At 42.9% G+C, this 21,695-nt stretch overlaps 1 protein-coding gene across 6 annotated transcripts in view; it reads right to left on the reverse strand.

The window, feature by feature from the left end:
• Positions 1-21,695, reverse strand: part of SEPTIN6 (septin 6) — a 71,698-nt gene that overhangs the window by 23,395 nt on the left and 26,608 nt on the right. For all 6 annotated transcript variants that reach the window (XM_081277440.1, XM_081277436.1, XM_081277438.1 and 3 more), the window contains 2 exons: positions 10,209-10,395; positions 7,195-7,356 (listed from right to left, as the gene is read on the reverse strand). In XM_081277440.1, coding sequence (XP_081133566.1) covers positions 7,195-7,356; positions 10,209-10,395 — 349 coding nt within the window. The remainder of the gene's footprint in view (positions 1-7,194; positions 7,357-10,208; positions 10,396-21,695) is intronic.

Consider the following 21,695-nt stretch of genomic DNA (forward strand, 5'->3'; position numbering starts at 1 on the left):
TAGGTAGTAGTAGCAATTATTCTAACAGTGTTACCTGCTATAAAACTAGTATTAGCCAGAACAATATATTAAACTCTATGCATTATGTATCAGATGCTTGGCATTTCACAGTACAAGGTAGGTAGTCTTATTGCTCCCATCTTATGGATGAGAAAACTGAGGCCCAGAGGGCTGACTTGCTGGCAGGCACACAATATTAAGGGAACAGCTAAAGGTGGAGCCCAGATGTTATGGTTTAGATATGCAATGTCCCCAAAATCTCATGTGTAAGACAGTGCTTTTGTTCACAGATGAAATGATTAGATTATGAGATGTGGCCTGATCTGTGGACTAACTGGATGGTTACTATAGGCAGCTAGGGTGTGGCCGGAGGAAGTAGGTCACTGGGGATGTACCTTTGGAGTATACATTCTGCCTTTCTGCTTCCTGGTTGCCATATCCTGAGCTACTTTGCCCTGCCACACCCTTCCTCCATGGTGTTCTGCCTCACCTCAGGCCCAGAGCCAAGGAGTTGGCCCACCATAAACTGAACCTCTAAAACCATGAGCCAGCCAAACTAAACTTTTCCTCTACATTGTTCTTGCCAGGACTTTTGGACACAGTGATGCAAAACCTAACTGAAACATCAGGTCTCTCTAGCTTCAAAGCCTACCCCTTGTTTACTTGCTGCTTGCTCCCACTTATGAGGTAAGAGCTCTAAACCTGGAGTAAACTAGTTGTGCTAGGGCAGATTATAAGAGCCAGTTCAATTCTGGGAAACCCACAGCCAATCTATTGCTCAATTGTTTAATCTGCATGCTGATCTTATAGCCAATCCTTCATTTCCACTCTTTTCTAGCTCTTGACCCTGAGGATGTTCTTCAAAGCAGGAAAACACGGGATCTCATTAAGAGCTCAGCTCCACAACAACCACACATTCCCCAAGGTGCTCAGCCAGCTGTTGAAGCTGCTCTTCCCTCACCCTGTCCCTCTCTCAGCTGCCTATCTCAGCTACTCCCCAGCCCCTTCCCACTCCACTGACTGTTCCTGAAATAGGGACACAGGAAAGAGGGAAAGAGGAAGTCATGGATATGGAAGGTGGATGTGGGCTGGTGGTGGAAAATATTTCAGCAACAATAATGTAAGATATCAAGGAAAAAATATAACAAAAGATAGGCAAGAATGGACTAGTGGTGTTACACAAGACCCTGGGTTTGATCCCCAATGCTGCCCAGAAAAAGAAAGAAAAAGAAAAAAGATGTGCATAACATTTTACTGCAGGGGCTGGGGATGTGGCTCAAGCGGTAGCGCGCTCGCCTGGCATGCGTGCGGCCTGGGTTCGATCCTCAGCACCACATACAAACAAAGATGTTGTGTCTGCCGAAAACTAAAAAAAAAAAAAAATATTAAAATTCATTCTCTCTCTCTCTCTCTCTCTCTCTTAAAAAAAAAAATTTACTGGGAAAACCACTTAGGAGGACGGGTGCAGTGGTGCACGCCTATAATCCCAATGGCTCTGGAGGCTGAGGCAGGATGATCGCCAAGTTCAAACCCAGCCTTAGAAACTTAGTGAGGCCCTAAGAAACTCAGCGAGACCCTGTCTCTAAATAAAATATAAAAAAGGGCTGAGGATGTGGTTCAGTGGTTAAGTGCCCTCGGGTTCAATCCCCAGTATTGGGGGGAAAAAACTAATTAGGAAAACAGTGTAGCAACAGAGTAATTGGGCATGAGACACCTGGGGCATTTGGGGAGCACTATTCAGTGTGATTTCACTATTCAGTGAAAATGCTATCCAATGGTCTGAGCATCTCCAACCTGTACCAGCTGGCTTTATGGGGGAGGGGGACCAGCTGGACACAGTTCACCCCTATTCAGGGATCCAGAAATGTTAGGAGCTTCAACAACATGACAAAGTTGCCAAGGGGCAGTGATTGCAGAGGGCTAGACCAAGGGAGGAGGTGAGAAAGAGAAATCACATTGTGTCCCTCATCCTGGGCTCTCAGCTCTAAGTGATTGAGGAGGAAGGTGTGTGAAAGGAGAGGCACTTCTCTGGGCTCAAGAAGGAAGGAGGAAAAAACCCAAGAAGAAAATGCAGGCATAGAAAATGTCATCCTTCCCTTGAGCCTGTTATTTTTAATCAAGAGACATTGTCAGTCAGAATGACAGGGTCAATTATTTCCCCTCTTCCTCAAACTGCCGTCGTTTGATTCCTGTAACTCCCTGCCTGCTCGCAAACACACAGCCTCCACCAAACTGAATTCCAAGGCCTCCCAACCACCCCCACTCCTTTACAACTGGCATCAAAGACTCTTTTGAGGGACTGAGGTTGTGGCTCAGCGGTAGAGTGCTTGCCTCACACATGTGAGGCACTGGTTCGATCCTCAGCACCACATAAAAATAAATAAGTAAATAAAATAAAGATACTGTGTACACCTACAACTAAAACCAAGTATTTTTTTAAACACTGTTTTGATTAAGTATATGTGAGATAATTTCTGAATGCTGGGTCACAATTATAAACTTAATTTCTGATCAGCGGGAACTGGGATACAGAGAGGTTAAACAAGTCACCCAGGCCCCAAACTCCCATGCCCAGGTCTTCCCAGGAATCAGTGAGGCCACCACACTTTGGCTGTCAGCCTCCCCCAGACACCCAGGGTGGCCTGTGCTCTGCCTCCTGGCTACATAGCATCTGCTGGAAATCAGTTAACCATGACAGGTAGGAAATCATGGGGGACCAGACTGTGACTTTCTGCCCTGCTGCTCTTGAGAGACAGATGGCTATGATAACCAGAACGGAGTCAAGCAGGGTGGGGAGAAGATAAATCCCCCAATCAAACTCCAGATCCTACCAACGGGACCCAAATCTGTAGCTGAACTTTCTCATCCTCCTTTTTAAAAATATTTTTTAGTTGTAGATGGACACAATATCTTTATTTTTATGTGGTGCTGAGGATCGAACCCAATGCCTCACACACACGAGGCAGGCGCTCTACCACTGAGCCACAGCCCCAGCCCTCATCCTCCTTTTTTTTTTCAGGTTCCTGCAGGTGACTGACAGGTAACAGTTTTTCTGTGTGGACCCAGGAAGAGACTCCAATAGCAGCAAGGCAATGCTGCTGCTGACTCACAGACAGGCTCAGGAGCCTGTGTAACTCTGTCACCAGACCTCTGATGAGGTGCCCCCAGATGTCAGGTCTCCCAAACACAGAGCTCCAAGAGATAGCCTAAAGCCTCCCCTTTGGAGACTATTCCCAGATTCATTGTCTTAGTCTGTTTTGTGCTGCTACAACAAAATAACTGAGACTGGGTAATTTATAAAGAGCAGAAACTTGCACTGGCTGGTTTAGTTGTCTGATGAAGGCCTTATTGTTGTATCCTCGCATGGCAGAAAGTTGAAGGATACACTAGCTGAATGCCACATCGAGCACTAATGAGGGAACAGCCCCTCTAGGCTAATCACTTCTTAAAGGCCACATCTCCCTCTTCTTCTTTTCTGCAGTTTGCAGTATTGAGGATTGAACCTAGGGGTGCTTTAATACTGAGCTTTTAACACAGTCTTAAATAGAATTTTTTTTTGGTGCCAAGGACTGAACCAGGGCCTCTTGCATGCTAGGCAAACACTTTACCACTGAGCCACGCCCCCACTCCCTTTTTTAAAAAAATTTGAGATTGGATCTTGCTAAATTGCTGAGGCTGGCCTTGAACTTTGCAATCCTTCCACTTCAATTTCCTGAGTCACCCATCTCTTAAAACTATCACATGGGCAACACAAGTTTTTCAGGGGACACCATCAAACCACAGTGCTGCCCCTATAGTCACATGGCTACCTTTGGTATATTTTAAAGTGTTTAATGATCCACCTGGCATGACTTATTTCATTCTAATTCCACCACATTCATTACGTTTGAAAGAATAGATGAATGTTCTCTTTAGCCCCATGAAATAGCATCAGGCTTTTGTATAATCTCAACTGGCTTCCTCCCTGAGTGGACAGCGTTTCCTTAATGTGTAGCTGGTTATGCTTGCCCCCATTGCAGGCTGGGAGCTAAACTAGAACATTGCTTAATGTGTTCTCAAGTCAACTCTTGATGACTCCTGAAAAAGTGAATGCAAACAATGGAAATACCACCACTGTCTCAAAAGGGATGGGCTTGTGCCTGTAGATCTCCCTGTGACCCCATTGGTCAGTCATGTGCTCTTTCTGGGGCTAAATGTCAAATGCCTTTGTGGAAACCAAACCTAAGACCTCACAAATGGTCAATTAACTGAATTTAGCTCCAAAACTAGGCCCATTGCTTGGTACCTGGCCATGGTTTGAGCCATTCAAAGGACATTAAGTGGGCTGGGGCTCAGCGGCAGAGCACTTGCCTAGCACCTGTGGTACATTGGGTTTGATCCTCAGCATGATAGATAGATAGATAGATAGATAGATAGATAGATAGATAGATAGATAGATGATAGATAAAATAAAGGTATTGTGTTTATCTACAATTAAAAATATTTTTTAAAAACAAAGAACATTACATTTGGGGCTGGGGATGTAGCTCAAGCGGTAGCGTGCTCACAAGGCATGCGAGGGGCGCTGGGTTGAACCTCAGCACCACATAACAAATAAAATAAAATAAAGATGTTGTGTCCACCAAAAACTAAAAAAAAAAAAATATATATCAAAAAACTCTCTCCCCCTCTCTTTCTCTCTTAAAAAAAAAAAACAAAGAACATTAAGTTTAAACATTACAGCAATTTTTTTGGGCAGTGCTGGGGATTGAACTCAGGGCCTTATACATGCAAGGCAAGCACTCTACCAACTGAGCTATACCCTCAGCCCTACAGCAATTTTTAATATGAAAGTATCGAACCTTGAGGGAGATCAGAGCACAGGTTGAAAGTAGCATGCAATGAGATCTCTCTCTCCCTTTTTTTGCCCTCTCAATCTGAAATAAGGCTTTCTAGGGCCACCAAAAAGGCAAGGGGGAGCCAATAAAATCCCCAGTGGTAAGCAACAGAACAGCTGTAAGATATTCTCCACTTAAAGAAGAGGTTTCCTCCATTTCTTCCAATCCACTCACTCCCCAGGAGAATTGGCTGTGGTGGCTGAGACTGTGGGGCTGGAGTGAAACCCAGAATTCAAATGCCAAGCCCAGGACTGCGATGATGTAGCTTCAAACACAAATGGCTTGTCCAAAGACTCTGGGGACTTTTGACATGGTTGCTCCAGGGGCAGGCAGGCTAAGCAATCCAGTGTATGTATTTTGTAGTGGTGATTCCTTCCTGTTTCTCCCCTACCCCAGCATAGGGAGTCCCATGTAGACCCCTCCCAGAGGCATGCCCATTCCAGGCATACTAGCAAGAAGCAACCCTTCTCTTTCCCACTCAAAAAAGCATGGTGGAATGCCAGGGGGTGAATGATGAGCAGTTGTTATAGGAACAACCCTGAATCTACTCAAATTCGTTTTTCAGAGTGAAACACTGGCTAACACTAGGCTGTTATGAATACCAGGGGACCCATAACCTTTTCACAGCCATAAAAGCTTGGTTGAGGGCTGAGGGAGTAGCTCAGTGGTAGAGTGCTTGCCTAGTATGCACAAGGCCCTGGTTCCATCCACAGCATCGCCAAAAAAAAAAAAAAAGCCTGATTTAGAACTGCTGCTTCATAGCATAGGAATTTTCCAACCTTGAGGTTGAACCTGCCCTAGGCTCAAGCAGAGGGTCAGAGCTGAGCTTCAGGTCCCAGGAGGATTGTCATTCCTAATCCACTAACCTATAATGTAGTTAGATATTGTTTTGTGTGATACCTTGAGATTGGTGAGAAATTATAGGCCCTATTTGTTCTCAGCAAAGCAAACCATAAGTCTGAAGGCTCCTTGGTGACTTGGGAATCAATCAGAATTTGGAAGACACCCATGGGAGCCGTTGTCCTGAGGTGACTACATGCTTTCAGATACCAGCACCAATGACACCCAGACAATACTTCTCTCCAGGCTCCTATTTTTCTGCAGGCTAGCCACCCATTCAGGTTTTCTCATCGTAACAGAACCTACTTTCCATCAAAACGCCCTGACTGCTTGCGAGGACAAGCACTAATCTTTTCAATTTTTTCCATGCCCACATCAGGTCACAGAGGACATAGCTCCACCTACCGCAATCCACATAGCCTTATCCTTGAGCCACATTTGTCAAAGATGATGAGGGACTTCTAATAACAAACCTATCTCGGGTACACTGATGGACAGGAAGTCAGGCGAGACAATGACTCGCAGCCCTGCTATGCTAATTTGTTGGCCAATTCATAGGAGGTACAGCTGATGCTGTAATGATAACTTAGAGGGCAGTGGCAGCAGGAAAGTTTTCTAAAAATGGTTTTTATTACAAGGTTTTCCTGAATTTGGCTATCCCCAGGCATTATGTCATTAGGAAAAACTGATGCCTCTCAACAGAGAAAAAGAAATCTGTTCCCAAAGCAGAGGCTTTTGGAAAGCTATTAGCTGTCTTCTTAAAATCACAACATTGAAGCTTTCACAGCAACAGCATCAACACATTGTAAAGAAGCATGAGGAGCTGTTTGACTCTCTGCCTTTATTACTCACTCCTCTCGTAGGGGGAAGTGGGGGAGGAGAGAAAAGAGGACAGATCTTTTTTTTATTATTCATTCACACTTAATAAAGCAAAGCATAACCCCGATACTTAAAAATATCATCTTCCTAGTCACCAGCAAAATTGGAGGCTATATATCATTCTTCTTCCCAGGACAGAAGGCTTGATTATCTGAGTACAGATTATCCCTGAGTCTCTGAAGCTAGCTAACTTTTTCAGCTTTTTTTTTTTCCTGCATGCATTGTCTTGGTCAGAGACAAAGACTGCAAAGACTGCATTTCCTGCAGTCTCACAGGGGCTGCCTGGCCTAGACCAGAGTGGCATCGTGAAGATGAGCTAAGAGGTCTGAATTCCCTGCTCCACCCGGAGTCAGCCTTTTCCTTTCTCTCAGACTGGCTGTTAATCACTGAATCTCTGAGGTTTTGCAGCAGCCACCACTAGGAGAAAGAAGCTGACTCGTTTCTGGATTTTCTCATAAATATCTGAGACTCAGGTCATCAAGGGTTAACTATACTAAGATGGCTAGTGAGGGTATTTCACTGTTATTTTTTTCTGTTATTTTGTAAAGTAATAATAATAGAGCACAAAAGAAAGTTAAACCCTTGAGATCCAACTCACATTCATGGTTCCGTTGATCTCCGCCACTGATTCATCATCTGTGGGGAATTGATAGATCTGGACCCCGTTGCTGACAAGTTCACTGGTGATTTTGATTTTGAACTTTGTTAGCTCGCTCTTAGAAATGGCATCTGATTTGGCAATGATGGGGATGATGTTCACCTAGGGAAAGAAGAAACAAAGTGGAATCGTTGTTGGTAATTGCCAACTGATAGCCACATGACCTTCTACCAGCTGCTAGAGAGAGCAGATCACCCATTGGTCCAGGACAAGCCACTGCTGTAGCCATATAACAATATACTGGGCTGGGCTGGGGCTCAATGGTAGAGTGCTTGCCTAGCATGTGTGGGGCGCTGAGTTCAACCTCAGCACCACATAAAAAAAATAAATAAAATAAAGGTCCATTGACAACTAAATATATATTTTTTAAAAAACAACATATTAAATAATAATGAGTACTTACTATGTGCTGGAGACTGAACTAAGTGTTTACATGGATTAAGACAATTCATACTGACAATAACCCCCTAAGGGGTATTATTATGACTATTTTACCAGTGAGAAATTGAAGCATAGAGGTTAAGTGACCTGTCCAAAGTCACAGAGAGGTAGATAGTAGAACTGGGATTCAAATCCAAGTTTGGCCTTATTCCCAAGTCCATAAAAGTCAACCAGCTCAGGTCCAAGTTGAGCTCTGGGATATCTTGGTATCAAGGTCACTGCTGGGATAATTGGAAAGATGACAGTTGAGACTCTATGATTGACAAAGGGGGGGTGACCACACCTTGCTAATGGTAAATCGCCCCAATCCATCCAGACTAGGTTAGCCCCAGCCAGCTATGGACCCAAATGGGAACCACATGGAAGATGGCAGGTAAGGGAGGCAAGGGCAGTGCTTGGTGAGGTTGCACACCTGGCTCTCTTACTGGCAGGAGCCCAAAGCCAGCCTCAGCAACTTAACGAGACCCTAAGCAACTTAGCAAGACTTTGTCTCAAAATAAAAAATGAAAAGGGCCGGAATGTGGCTCAGTAGTTAAGTGCCCCTGGGTTCAATTCCTGGTACAAAAAAAAAAAAAAAAGAGTGCAGTCGTTCCTGCCAGCAGATATCAGTGGGGCAGCATGAGTACTGCTCAGAGCCTGGGCTCTAAATAGGGAATCTGGGAGTTCTAGATATGATATGGAAGAGAAATCCTGCCTCCTTTGCATTTTGGCTTAGGAGTAACTCAGAAGGCTAGTACCACACAGAGCTTCAGATGCTGGGCCAAAGAAAGATTGGATCATGGAGGCACCTTCTTTGAAGTTTCTGATGGAAGAAGGGTGTCAAAGCCCTTGCCAAGGTGGAACAGCAGACAGAGCATCGGCCTTGTCACTTTTTGCCAAGTCCCCATCAGAACACTATAAACATATGTCAGAAACTGCTTACTTAATGCAGCCCACCTACCAGGCTGCCAGCCACATGGTTCACTGCTGCCCTACACAGGGGCGTACCCGGCATGGTGACATTTCCAGAGCAGCCTATTATTCATGAGCAGTGAGCTCATTGCTATGAAAAATGAAAAAAAAAATTGCTCCTATTCTGATTATAGCTGAAATTCAGTTTTTTTAGTACATATGCTACCAAAAGACTATATGTAAATTAGATTTTGGTAAAATAAAATAGAGTCAGAGAACGAGGTCAAAATCCCATTACAAGTTGTCTGACTTTGAGCAAGCTACTTGCTGCCTCTATGCCTCAGTTTTCTCATTTCTAAAATGGGAATAAGTAGTACCCACCATGCTAGATTATCAGAAAGATAAAATAATACACATAAAAAACTCATCATAGTATCTGGCACACACTAAATATTAGGAAAAAACCTAGCATGCCTGAAGCCAGATGTGGTGTCATACACCTGTAATTCCAGCAGCTCAGGAGGCTCAGGCAGGAGGATCACAAGTTCAAAGCCAGTTTCAGCAACTTAGCAAAGCCCTAGGCAACTTAGTGAAACCCTGTCTCAAAATAAAATATAAAAATGGGCTGGGGATGTGATTCAGTGGTTAAGCACCCCTGAATTCAATCCCTGGTACCCTCCCCCCCACAAAAAAGAAAAGAAAAAAGAAATGAATGCCTGAAAAAGAAAAGATAAGAAAAAAGGGGATGGCCATCTTTCTTTCTTTCTTTTTTTCTATATTTTTAGTTGTAGATGGACACAATACCTTTGTTTATTTAGTTTTATGTGGTGCTGGGAATCAAAGCCAGGGCCACATACATGCTAGCAAAGCACTCTACCACTGAGCTACAACCCCAGCCCCGCCATGGCCATCTTTCTAGGCACAAAGGCAATATAAAACAGTACCACAGATCTGGATTCAAATGTAGACTCTTCCAGTAGCTAGCTATATGACAACAGGTAAGTCACTTGAACTCTGAGCCTCTTCTATGAAATGGGATGACAGGCCAGGCGTGGTGGTACATATCTAATACCAGCAACTCAGGAGGCTAAGGCAGAGAGATCAAAAGTTCCAGGCCAGCCTCGGCAATGTAGCAAGAACCTGCCTCAAAATAAAAAAAGGGGGGGTGGGCTGAGATGTAGCTCAGTGGTAACATACTTGTCTAGCATGCACCCTGGGTTTGATTCCCCAGCACTGAAAATAAAAAGTCTGCTATTACAATATTACCTTTCAAATCAAATTTACATATTTAATTCAAACATAAGCTGGTTAATTCTGGGACAATGAAAAAACACTGTTTCATGGCCAAAGCCTTTGCCTCTGGACCTGGAGAGCCATTTCCCTTGCATTGATCCTGATTTCCAAGAGGGATTAGGGCAGAAAGACAGCTCAAGACAAACTGGCCCCTGGTGATGGGAACCGGATGACAAAGCATTTGACATAGGACTTAGGCCGGTAACATCATTTTATGGAGGAACAGAGAACAAGGGAGAGGATAATGATTCCATAAAACCTCTCCTGGAATTCAACATCTACTGCATAAAGAGATGGGTATGAGTGAGTCCTTCCACCTGCCTCCATACCTTACTGTCCAGCTTCTTCATCGTCACTAGGTCCAGAGACTTCAGAGAATGACCTGTGGGGGCGATGAAGTACAAGCAGGCGTGGATTCGGGAGTCGAGGTAGGTGTGCAGCACTCTTCGGATCTTCAGCTCCTCCTGCAGGTAGGCCTCAAACTGCGCATCAATGAATTCCACGATAGGCTTGTAGCTAGAGAGAGCAAGGAAATAGCTAGACCCCTTCAAAAACTTGGATTTGATACTGTTACGGTTTGGATGTGAGGTGTCCCCTAAAAGCTCATGTGTGAGATAATGCAAGAAGGTTTGGAGGAGAAATGATTGGGTTATAGCCTTAACCTAATCAGTGAATTAATCCCTAATGGGATCAACTGAGTGGTAACTGGAAGCAGGTGGGGTGTGGCTGGAGGAAGAGGTTCATTGGGGGCATGACTATGGGGTATATATTTTGTATCTGGAGAGTGGAGACTTTCTCTCCCTCTGCTTGCTGATCATCACCGAGCCGCTTCCCTCCACTCACTCTTCTGCTATGATGTTCTGACTCACCTAGAGCCCCGAGGAATGGAGCCAGCCCTCTTGTATGGAGACTTCTGAAACCCTCTGTAAACTTTTCCTCCCCTACAATTGTTCTGGTCAGATCTTTTAGTCACAGCAGCAAAAAAGCTGACTAAACCAGACACTATCTCTTTTAGAAATGTAAAAGAACTCTGTAATCTGACTCTCCCTCATCTAGTTGGATTTCTCCATCTCTATTCAGTGGGCTTCCAATCCTGTCAGCCTGGCCACCTTCTTGGTCCCTGTAGAAGCTCAATTTATGCCCACCTGTACGCCTTCACTCTAGAAGGTTTGTTTCTCTCTCCTCATCCCAATCCTCCCATCCTACACCTCAGGGCTCAGTTTAATGCCTATCTCTGTCCTACAGACTTCCCCATTTATACTAGAAACCCCTTCTGTGACCCAATAGCTTTATAAAACCATGGTACTGCCAGGTGTGGTGGCGCACGTCTGTAATCCCAGCAGCTGGGGAGGCTGAAGCAGGAGGATCGTGAGTTCAAAGCCAGCCTCAGCAAAAGCAAGGTGCTAAGCAACTCAGTGAGACCCTGTCTCTAAATAAAATACAAAACAGGGCTGGGGATGTTGCTCAGTGGTCAAGTGCATCTGAGTTCAATCCCCATACGCAAAAAGAAAAAAAAGAAAAAACAATGGTACTGGATTGCTTGCCATTACTTCACAAGGATTTCTGTTCTTTCAACTCATCTGTGTCCTCATGAAGGGCAGGGTCTGTGCAGGACACTTCCTCTCTCTTCCGTGGTCTTGAGGCAATGGGAACCCACTGGTGGATTCCATGAGTGGGTTGCTTTTCCTCCATGCTGGGCCCATGTCTGCTTCCTGTGTCTCCCCTCACTGTGTCTATTGTGAGAGCTGAATCCACAAGGCTTCTCCTCCATCCCCTGCTGGGAAATTCTGTCAGAACATTGTGGGATTTTTGCTAGGTTAAATGGAACACCCCACTCAGCTCCCAGATCCAGTTTTCAATTCCTCCAAAGTTGTGATTTTTAAATTTAAGTATTCAGGGCTGGGGGTGTAGCTCAGTGTAGAGTGCTTGCCTAGCATGTGCCAGGCCCTGGGTTCAATACCACACACACGAATCTAAGTATTCAGACAAAATTTAGTAAAGAAACCCCCCCCCCCAATATGCACACACCATCTATGCATGGCCCAGCTCATTGATTCTCCATGCACAGCACCTCTAGGTGACCACTATGTCTCATCAAGATCCCCCTCCTCTACTCAGGATTGAACCCAGGGCATTGTGCATGCTAGGCAAGTGCTCTACTACTGAGCTGCATCCCCAGCTCCTTTTTAAATTTTGAGACAGGGTCTCGTTAAAATTTTCAGGCTGGCCTCGAACTTGCAATCCTCAGCTTCCAGAGTAGCTGGGATTACAGGCTCATCATGGGTTCTTAAACAATAGTTAGCCCTCCATTGGTCCCTGCCCCGAGCTTCCTTGGAAGCTTCCCTCTCTCCCTGCCCCAAGCCCTGCCCTGGCCATCCCTGCCATCCCAATAGCCTCTTTCTGCTCTATTTAGGTCAGCATAGTTTCAGCCATGCCCATCTTCTCAACTCCCCTGTTTGGGCACTGCCTCTTTCTCTGAGGGGCTGCTTCCCTTCAGGGAAGAAGAGGTACATTCCCTGGGCCCAGGGCAGGGAGTTTGCAGATACCATTGCCAGAAGGGAACATGATCAGAGGAGGAGCTGGGTCCAACCAATGCCTCCTACCTGCAGCAGCCTCTAACCTAAGCCTTTTTGAAACAGCCCCCTAGTAGAGAAGGGGAAAACAGTGTTTAAAAAAGAATCACAGAATCCTAGATTCTGAGAGCTACAAATAGAGAAGAGATACAGGTGCAGGGTATCTCTGAAGCGGCAAAGAAAAAAAATTAAAAATATAGTCTTTGCTTTCTTCCTTTGATCCCTCTGAGCCAACACAATTCTGAAGGGTAATAGCATCAAAGGATCTCTTGGCAGCAGAGATCTTTAGAAGATTCCAGGAGAATTTCAAGTGAGGGTGAAGGATGCATTCCCTAGGCTTATCTCATTTTTAGATGATTGGCTGGTCTGAATTATCTGATCATGCCACTGCTTCATCTTTTTCTCGATTATATAACCTTTTTTTTATTATTTCTTTTTTTTACAGCATCTTTTCCTTCACAAAAGGAAACAGAGGAAAGAAAAAGAGTAGGATTTTTTTTAGCTTTCCCCCCCATGAATCTCTAGTGATATCCTGTGCCCATCTTACAACCATTGCTTCTGGCTCTCAGATTATGGAAAGGTACATGGATCAGACCAGCCCAACCAACCAATCAACCACAGGATTTGGTTTAAAGGAATCTGACATGGGTGATTCATCTTTGTCTTAATTATCTTTGCATCCTCAATGTCTAGCCTGCTATCTGGAATATAGTAAGAATTCCACCAACTGCTCTGCACTCCCTCAAACCCACCCCCAGTGGCTCATCTTCCCAAGGTGGTCATCTCTGCCCCACACTTCCCTGTGCTCATTGCCATGGTTAACAAAATCCTTATTCCCATAGGCAAACTCCTCATCAACTACTTCCTTCCTCTAAGTGGTAGCTGACAGTCTTTCAAAGATGACACTTTTCTCATATCCTTCTCAAATGGACATTTCTACATGTCCCACACTCAAGTTTCATGGATGAACAGAGAGAGCATCTTTCTTCTAGCTCTTTATTTCCTGATCTATGATCTCTTCCACCTCCAACAAAACCCAGCTCCAACAGACTCTGCCTCTCCCCATCACTACTCTCCATATTTTCCCTTATAAAACATGAGTTCTAACAGGTGTGGTGGCTCACGCTTGTGATCCCAGAGGCTGGGGAGGCTGAGGCAGGAGGATAATGAGTTCAAAACCAGCCTCAGCAAAAAGTGAGACCCTAAGCAACTCAGTGAGAGATCCTGTCTCTAAATAAAATACAAAATAGGGCTGAGGATGTGGCTCAGTGGTTCAGTGCTCCTGAGTTCAATCCCTGGTACCAAAAAAAAAAAAAAAAATGAGTTCTTAACCTGGGGTCCCCCAGCCTCCAAGGGTCTATGGCTAGAATTCAGAGGATCCATGAACTTGGATAGGAAGAAAAATACATTTTATGGGCTGGGGTTGTGGCTCAGCAGTAGAGCACTCACCTAGCATGTGCAGGGCCCTCAGTTCAATCCTCAGCACCACATATGAATAGATAAAATAAAGGTATTGTGTCTAACTACAACTAAAAAAAATAAATAAATATAAAAAAGAAAATACATCTTATCACTAATGTCTAACTAAATGTAGGTAACAATCTACAGTAATATTTTGCAGTATCTGTGATTTCATAACCAATAGAAATCACTGTTTATAATTCCTATTCCAGTGGTTGCAAGTACCTTAAGATAGCATTTATATTCATCACAACTCCTCAATTCTGATAACCAATAAGGCTGTATATAGATATTATTTCAGAAATTAATAAAGAAACACATTACTAAATCATCATTTCAATATAGTTTGGTAACTGTTTGTTCAGTACAACTGATATACTTTAAGCATTTAAAATTGTTAGTTTGAGAATGAGCCCAAAGGCCATACCAGATTACTAAAAGGACCAAGGGTACAAAAAAAGCCTCTGATCTAGACAATACTTCTTATCCATTTCAGATAGTGAAATGCTCTACGAACATACTAAAATCTGTTATTGAAATAAAAAAACAACTGGAGGTTTGGCTATTTTAAATACAGTGACCAGGGCTGGGGTTGTGTCTCAGCAGTAGAGTGAGTACATTGTGAGGCACTGGGTTCGATCCTCAGCACTGCATAAAAAAAAATAAGTATAATAAAATAAAGGTGGGGCTGGGGTTGTGGCTCAGTGGTAGTGTGCTCACCTAGCACATGTGAGGCACTGGGTTTTATCCTCAGCACCACATAAAAATAAAGACAATAAAGTCCATTAACAACTAAAAAAATATTTAAAAAATAATAAATAAAATAAAGGTATTGTGTCCATCTACAATGAAAAATATTTATAAATAAATAAATACAGTGACCAAGAACGACTCCTCTGAAGATATGATACTTGAGCTATAAAGATGACATTTTGTTATTCCCTCTACTTGGAATGCTCTTCTTCTGGATCTCTCCATGGCTCTCTCATATAACTATTCACATAACAGGTCATCATCAGCCATACAAAAAAATCTAATAATGCTATCACATGGATGAACCTTAGAGACATTATGCTAAATGAAATAACCAGGCACAAGGACAAATACTGTAAGACTCCACTTGTATGAGGCACCTAGACTAGTCAATTTCATAAAGACAGGAAATCGAATAGTAGTTAGCAGGGGCTGAGGCAGATGGGGATGGGGAATTACTGATTAATGAGTTTCCTTTCAGGGTGCGGAAAAGGTTTTGGAACTAAATAGAGCTGGTGACTGCACAATACATAGTGATGATGGTTGTCAATGCATTAAATGGCAATGGATTGTTCACTTGAATCGTTAATTTTGTTATGTGAAATTCACCTGACAACAGCAGAAAAGAATAGTAGGAGATAAAGCCAAGAAAGGTGGCAGGAGCCACATTATGTATGGTCTTGTGGGTAGGGTATAGTAAGGAATTTTTTTCTCTGTGAATCGGGTCTTCTGTTCCATAATGCTTTCTAAGTGGTTATTGTTGATTTATAAGTCTAAAGCTTTCTGGATTGTTTATTTTGAAATTGGCTACCTATAGAACTACCATTTGTTTAAATCTTTTCAGTTGTCTGCCTAAATATTCCATTTGTTATGGTTTGAATCTTTTTCTTTTTCTATTTTTTGGAAGGGGGTACCAAGGATTCAACTCAAGGGCACTCGACCCCTGAGCCACATCCCCAGCCCTATTTTGTATTTTATTTATAGAGACCAGGGTCTCCCTGAGTTGCTTAGAACCTCCCTTTTGCTGAGGCTGGGTTTGAACTTGATATCCTCCTGCCTCAGCCTTGAGAGCTGCTGGGATTACAGGCATGCACCACCACACTTGGCTGTTTGATTCTTAAATGACCCCAAAGGCCCTTTTGCTAAAGGTATGAGTGTCAGCCTGTGACACTTTGGGGACGTAATGAAACCAGTAGGCAGTGGGGCTTAGGGGAAGGAAGTTAGGTCATGGGAGTGTGCCCTTGAAGGGGATGTTGGGAATCCCTTCCTCTCTCTCTTTGCTTCCTGGCCACCATGAGGTAATCAGCTTTTCTCCACCATGCACTTTGGGCTGTGATGTTCTGCCTCACCACAGGCCCCAAAGCAACAAAACTAACAGACAGAAATTTCTGAAACCATGAGCCAAAACAAACTTTTCCTCCTCTTTGGGTGGAGGGTAACTAGGGATTGAACCCAGGAGTGTTTAACCACTGAGCCACATCCCTAGCCCTTTTTTGTATTTTATTTTGAGACAGGGTCTCGCAGAGTTGCTTAGTGCCTTGCTGTTGCTGAGGCTGGCTTTGAACTTGAAATCCTCCTGCCTCAGCCTCCGGAGCCACTGAGATTACAGGTGTGTGCCACCACACCCAGCTCCAAACTTTTCCTCCTTTTAAGTTACCTCTCAATATTTTTCTTTCTTTCTTTCTTTCTTTTTTAGAATTTTAACTTTTTTTTTTTTTTTTTTTTTTTTTTTTTTTTTAGTTTTTGGCGGACACAACATCTTTGTTTGTATGTGGTGCTGAGGATCGAACCCGGGCCGCAAGCATGCCAGGCGAGCGCGCTACCGCTTGAGCCACATCCCCAGCCCATCAATATTTTTCAATTGTCACCTTTCTTGCCCTATTTTGTATTTTATTATGAGACAGGGTCTCACTGAGTTGCTTAGGGGCTTGCAAGTTACTAAGGCTGGCTTTGAACTCACAATCCTCCTGTCTCTTTCTTGGTAATAACGATCCTTCTTAAATGTTTTTTCTTAAAATACTGTCCCTCAACTTCACTGATATCATTGCCTCTTCTTACATCTATAACTATTCTTTTTCACTTGCCTTGGCTAAATTCTTGGCCTGTCTGAGATTTTATCTTCTGCTGTCCTCCTACATATTATTATATGCACAATGTCCCTGGGTAGTCTTACTTATTCCCATGGCCTCAATCACTACCATCTTCCTAGCATATTTCCTAAACATGGAATATTAATCTCTTCCTTCTCCCTTGTGCCCATGTCCTCTGCAGACACAACTACCAAAGTCACCCCTGATGGCCTGGTCACAGACACTGTACTCCGACACAACCATCTTAGACACGAAAGCCAAGAGACCACATGGTCTGATCTACTGGAACAGTGCCAAAAGTGACAACAGCCAATTTACCTTCTCCCCACTCTTGCACGCTTTTGTTCTTTCCTCTACATACATCCCTATTCTGCTATCTGCACTGGACTCCTTTTCCTGGAGTTCTGCTCCTTCCAGACCGACTCCACTGGGCCTTATGAAACTCCTATACCATGATTCAAAAAAAATTGTCTATACCTTTGCCACTCAGAACATGGTCTTTGGGCTAGCAACACCCACATCAATGGAGAGCTGGTTAGAAATGTAGACTCACGGGGCCTCAACCCAGACCCAAAGGATCAGAATCTGCAATTTATCCAAAGCCTCTCCAATTCCTCCCCCATGTCATCAAGTTTGTCTTCTGCACCTAGCACAGGGTCTGTCTGGCATACAATAGGTACTTAATAAATATTTAGTGGAAATTTCCTGAAAGAAAAACCAACTCAATTTTTTTGAAATGTCTCATTCACCCTTCAAGACATTGTAGAGTGTTTTCTATCCATAGCAGCATGCTAGTTAACACAGTCAATGGATATTCTCAGTTTGGGGAGTATTTTTGTTTTAGGGGTTTTTTGTTTGTTTGTTTTGGTACCAGGTGTTGAACTCAGAGGCACTCAACCACTGAGCCACATCCCCAGCCCTATTTTGTATTTTATTATGAGACAGGGTCTCACTGAGTTGCTTAGGGCCTTGCTAAATTACTAAGGCTGGCTTTGAACTCACAATCCTCCTGTCTCAGCCTCCTGGGCCACTGAGATTACAGGCGTGCGCCCGGCTAATACCTTTGGTATTCTCTTTGGTATTCTCTTTTTTCCCCCCACCAATGTATATTTCTTTCATTCATCCACTCAACAAATATGTACCAAATACCCAATGTATGCCAGTTGGTTATCTGTACTCATCCTGCAAGACTTTAAGACTTAACTCAGCCTTTCCTGATCACCTGCTCTCTCCTCCCAGCCACCTACACCAAATAATCCCACCACCAGGCTTGGCCAGTTGCTGCCCTTTCTCTTCCCACAGTCGCCTTCCACATTTTCTTTGTTACTATACAAACCACATTATGCATATTTATCCCTTCCACTGAGCCTCAAGCTCCTTGACTACAGACTGCCTTATTTCTTCCCATCTCTGGCACCTTACAGTATACCTGGCACCTTATAGTATACCTGGCAGGTAGCAAATATTTAGTAATTGATAAACTGAACTAGATCATCCACACCAACTTGGTTACTAAGTCTTGTGGATGTTTTCCCTCAAATCCTCAAAGTTTCTGTTCCTGCTTAAGCCCTCATCATCTCTTCCACTCTCAGGAGTCACCCCTCACCTCCCTGTCTCCTACACACTGCCTTATCTCCTCTTTTTTTCCAGCTCAGACAAGCTTTTTAAATGAACAGTCTACACCCACTTTATCTGCTTCCTTTTGGAAAACTTCATTCTTTTTAATTTATTTTTAATTATGCAAGCGATACATGTATATGTTCTCCCTGCCTCAGAGTAATCACTGTTTTCAGTCTGTTGATTATCCTTCCAGACCTTTTCTATGCATTTAAATATAGAAAAAGAGAGATGTAGCTAGGTGCAGTGGTGCACAACTGTAATCCCAGCAGCTCAGGAGGCTAAGCCAGGAGGATCACGAGTTCAAAATCAGTCTCAGCAACTTAGCAAGGCCCTAAGAAATTTAGTGAGATCCTGTCTCAAATAAAAATCAAAATGGCTAGGGATGTGGCTCAGTGGTTAAGAACATCTGGGTTCAATCACTGGTACAAAAAAAAAAAGAAAAAGAAAGAGCTGGGCGCACTGGCACATGCCTGTAATTCCAGAGGCTTGGGAGGCTGAGGCAGGATGATTGTGAGTTCAAAGCCAGCCTCAGCAACTTAGCAAGGCCCTAAGCAACTCAGTGAGACCCTGTCTCATAATAAATTACAAAAAAGGGCTGGGGATGTGGCTCAGTGGTCCAGTGCCCCTGAGTTCAATCCCCAGTACCTGAAAAAAAAAAAAAAAGAGATGTGTGGGTTGTTTGACCTGGAGCTCTACCCATGTGAGTACATAGGACCTACCTCATTCTTTTAAACTGCCAAATACAATCTCATAGTTTGGTTGGGCGTGGTGATTCATGCCTATAATCCCAGAGACTAGGGAGTCTCAGGCAGGAGGATCCCAGAGTTCAAAGCCAGACTCAGCAACCGGGAGGCGCTAAGCAACTCTTTAGAGATGTTGTCTCTAAATAAATTACAAAATAAGGCTGAGGTTGTGGCTCTGTGGTTGAGTGCCCCTGAGTTCAACCTCTACTACAAAAAAAGTTGACAATCCCATAATATGACTGAACTATATAGTTCATTTAATTGCACTATTGATGGAAATTATAATCTTTAAGTTTTCTTTAAACCTGGTCACCAATGCTGCAGTGAACATCCTTTTTGTATGCTTCTAATGAACATGTGCAATTGTTCTTCTGTACACTTAAAAGTGGAACTGTTGGGTCATAAATTATTCACATTTTTAATTTTAATACATACTGCCAAATTTGCCCTCCAAAAATTCTGCATCAATTTACACTCCCACAAACATGAATGAAATTACTTTTTGTTAGGGGATGTTATGCCATCTTTTATTTTTGCAAATCTGATGGATAAAAAAATGTCATTGTTTTATTTTGCATTTCCCTAAATCACTGGGGAAATTGAATGAGCATGATTTTACATGTTGATTGGTCATTTGTATTTCCCTTTGTCAATTAATAGTTTGTTTCTCATTGAATTGTAGAAGTTCCTTTTACATTTTAGAAAAATTATTTGTGTTATTATGTGGGTTGCAAATATTTTTCCCCATCTCTAGCTTGTTTTTAATTTTATTTATGATATATAAAAGTACTAGGCTGGGGATGTGGTTCACTGGTAAAGCACTTGCCTAGCATGTATGATTCCCTGAGTATAATCCCAGCAGCTCAGGAGGCTGAGGCAGAAGGAACTCAGATCAGCCTCAGGTAGCAAGGCCCTAAGCAACTTAGTGAGACCTTGTCTCAAAATAAAAATAAAAAGAACTGAGGATGGGGCTCAGTGTTTAAAAATCCCTGGGCTCAATCCCCAGTACTAAAAAAATAATAATAATTAAAAAATAACAAAAAGTATTTTTTAAATGAATTTACATTTGTCTTTTCTTCTATGACTTTTGGGTTTTGTATCATGCCTGGAAAAGATTCTCTACCCTCAAAGTTATAAAAATATTCTCTGACATTTTTTCCTTACTTTTTTTTCTCCCTACATTTTTAGAATTTGTTTTTAGTCCAACAGGAATCTATTTTTGTGGGTAGTGTTTGTGTGAGAGGGTCCCATTTTGTTTTTTTCTAAACAGATGGCCTGTTTTCCCAGCATCATTTTTTTGAATAGTCCATTCTTTGCCTGCTTACTTACATATACTAAATTTCCATGTAAATATGGATCTGATCTTGGACTCAATTTTTTTGTTCTATTCTTCTTTTTGCTATCCTGATGTCTTCATATCCTTACTTCACTTTCACTCAGCAATCATGGAAATCTAGCTTATACCTACAATTCCCCTGGAATGATTACTGCTACATGTACTAATGACCTTCATATTGCCAAAATTTTCATATTATCAAAATAAGAAAACTCTTTGGTTCTTATTTTCCTGGTTAATAATTCTCTCCCATATGCTACATAATACCCCCCTCCATTCCTCTATCAATAAAAATCATGGTCAGAACTGAGTGCAGTAGTGCACACCTATAATCCCAGCAACTTGGGAGGCTGAGAGGAGGATCACAAGTTTGAAGCCAGCTTCAGCAACTTAGGAAGACCTTATCTCCAAATAAAAAATAAAAAGGGGGGCTAGGGAAGTGGCTTAAGCAGTAGCGTGCTCACCTGGCATGCATGTGGCCTGGGTTCAATCCTCAGCACCACATACAAAGATGTTGTGTCCACTGAACACTAAAAAAATAAATATTAAAAAATTCTCTCCCTCTCTCTCTCTAAAAAAAAAAAAAAATTATAAAATAAATAAATAAATAAAAGGGCTGAGGATGTAGCTTAGTAGTAAAGCACTTCTGGAATCAATCCCCAGTACTACCAAAAAAAATCATGATCTTAACAATACCTGTGTTCTTAGGTAGTTACTCAGAGTCAGGTACTGTTTAAGTATTTTTTATGCCATACATGTCAAGCATGCTTCATCATAGCCCTCTAAGGTAAGGATTATTATCATCATCATCCCCACTTTACAGGTGATTTGAAAACTGAGACTATAAATTTAAGTACCTTGCTCCAGGTCCTTGGGTAATATGACAATAGGGGATTTGAACCCAGGTCTGTCTGACAGCAAAGCCTAGTAAGTTCCTAGGTATCCCATCTTCAGCCTATCTTTGCAGTCTCCACCATTTTGGGGGTGGGGGTACTGGGGATTAAACCCAGGGGCTCTCTACCACTGATTCTTTTATTTGGAGATAGGGTCTTGCCAAATTGCCACAATTCAGACTTGGGATCTTCCTGCCTCAACCTCCAGAGTAGCTGGAATTACAGGCGTGCACCACTGTGTGTGGTTCCAGCATTCTTTAAATGGTAGCTTTCCAAGGATCCAGTCTTAGTTGCTGCTCTTCCCATCTTAAGCATGTACCTGGATAAAGCAGGGCATTCTGATGCAC

Source organism: Spermophilus citellus, assembly GCF_964194105.1.
Source record: "Spermophilus citellus genome assembly, chromosome: X".
In the NCBI taxonomy this organism is placed as follows: Eukaryota; Metazoa; Chordata; class Mammalia; order Rodentia; family Sciuridae; genus Spermophilus; species Spermophilus citellus.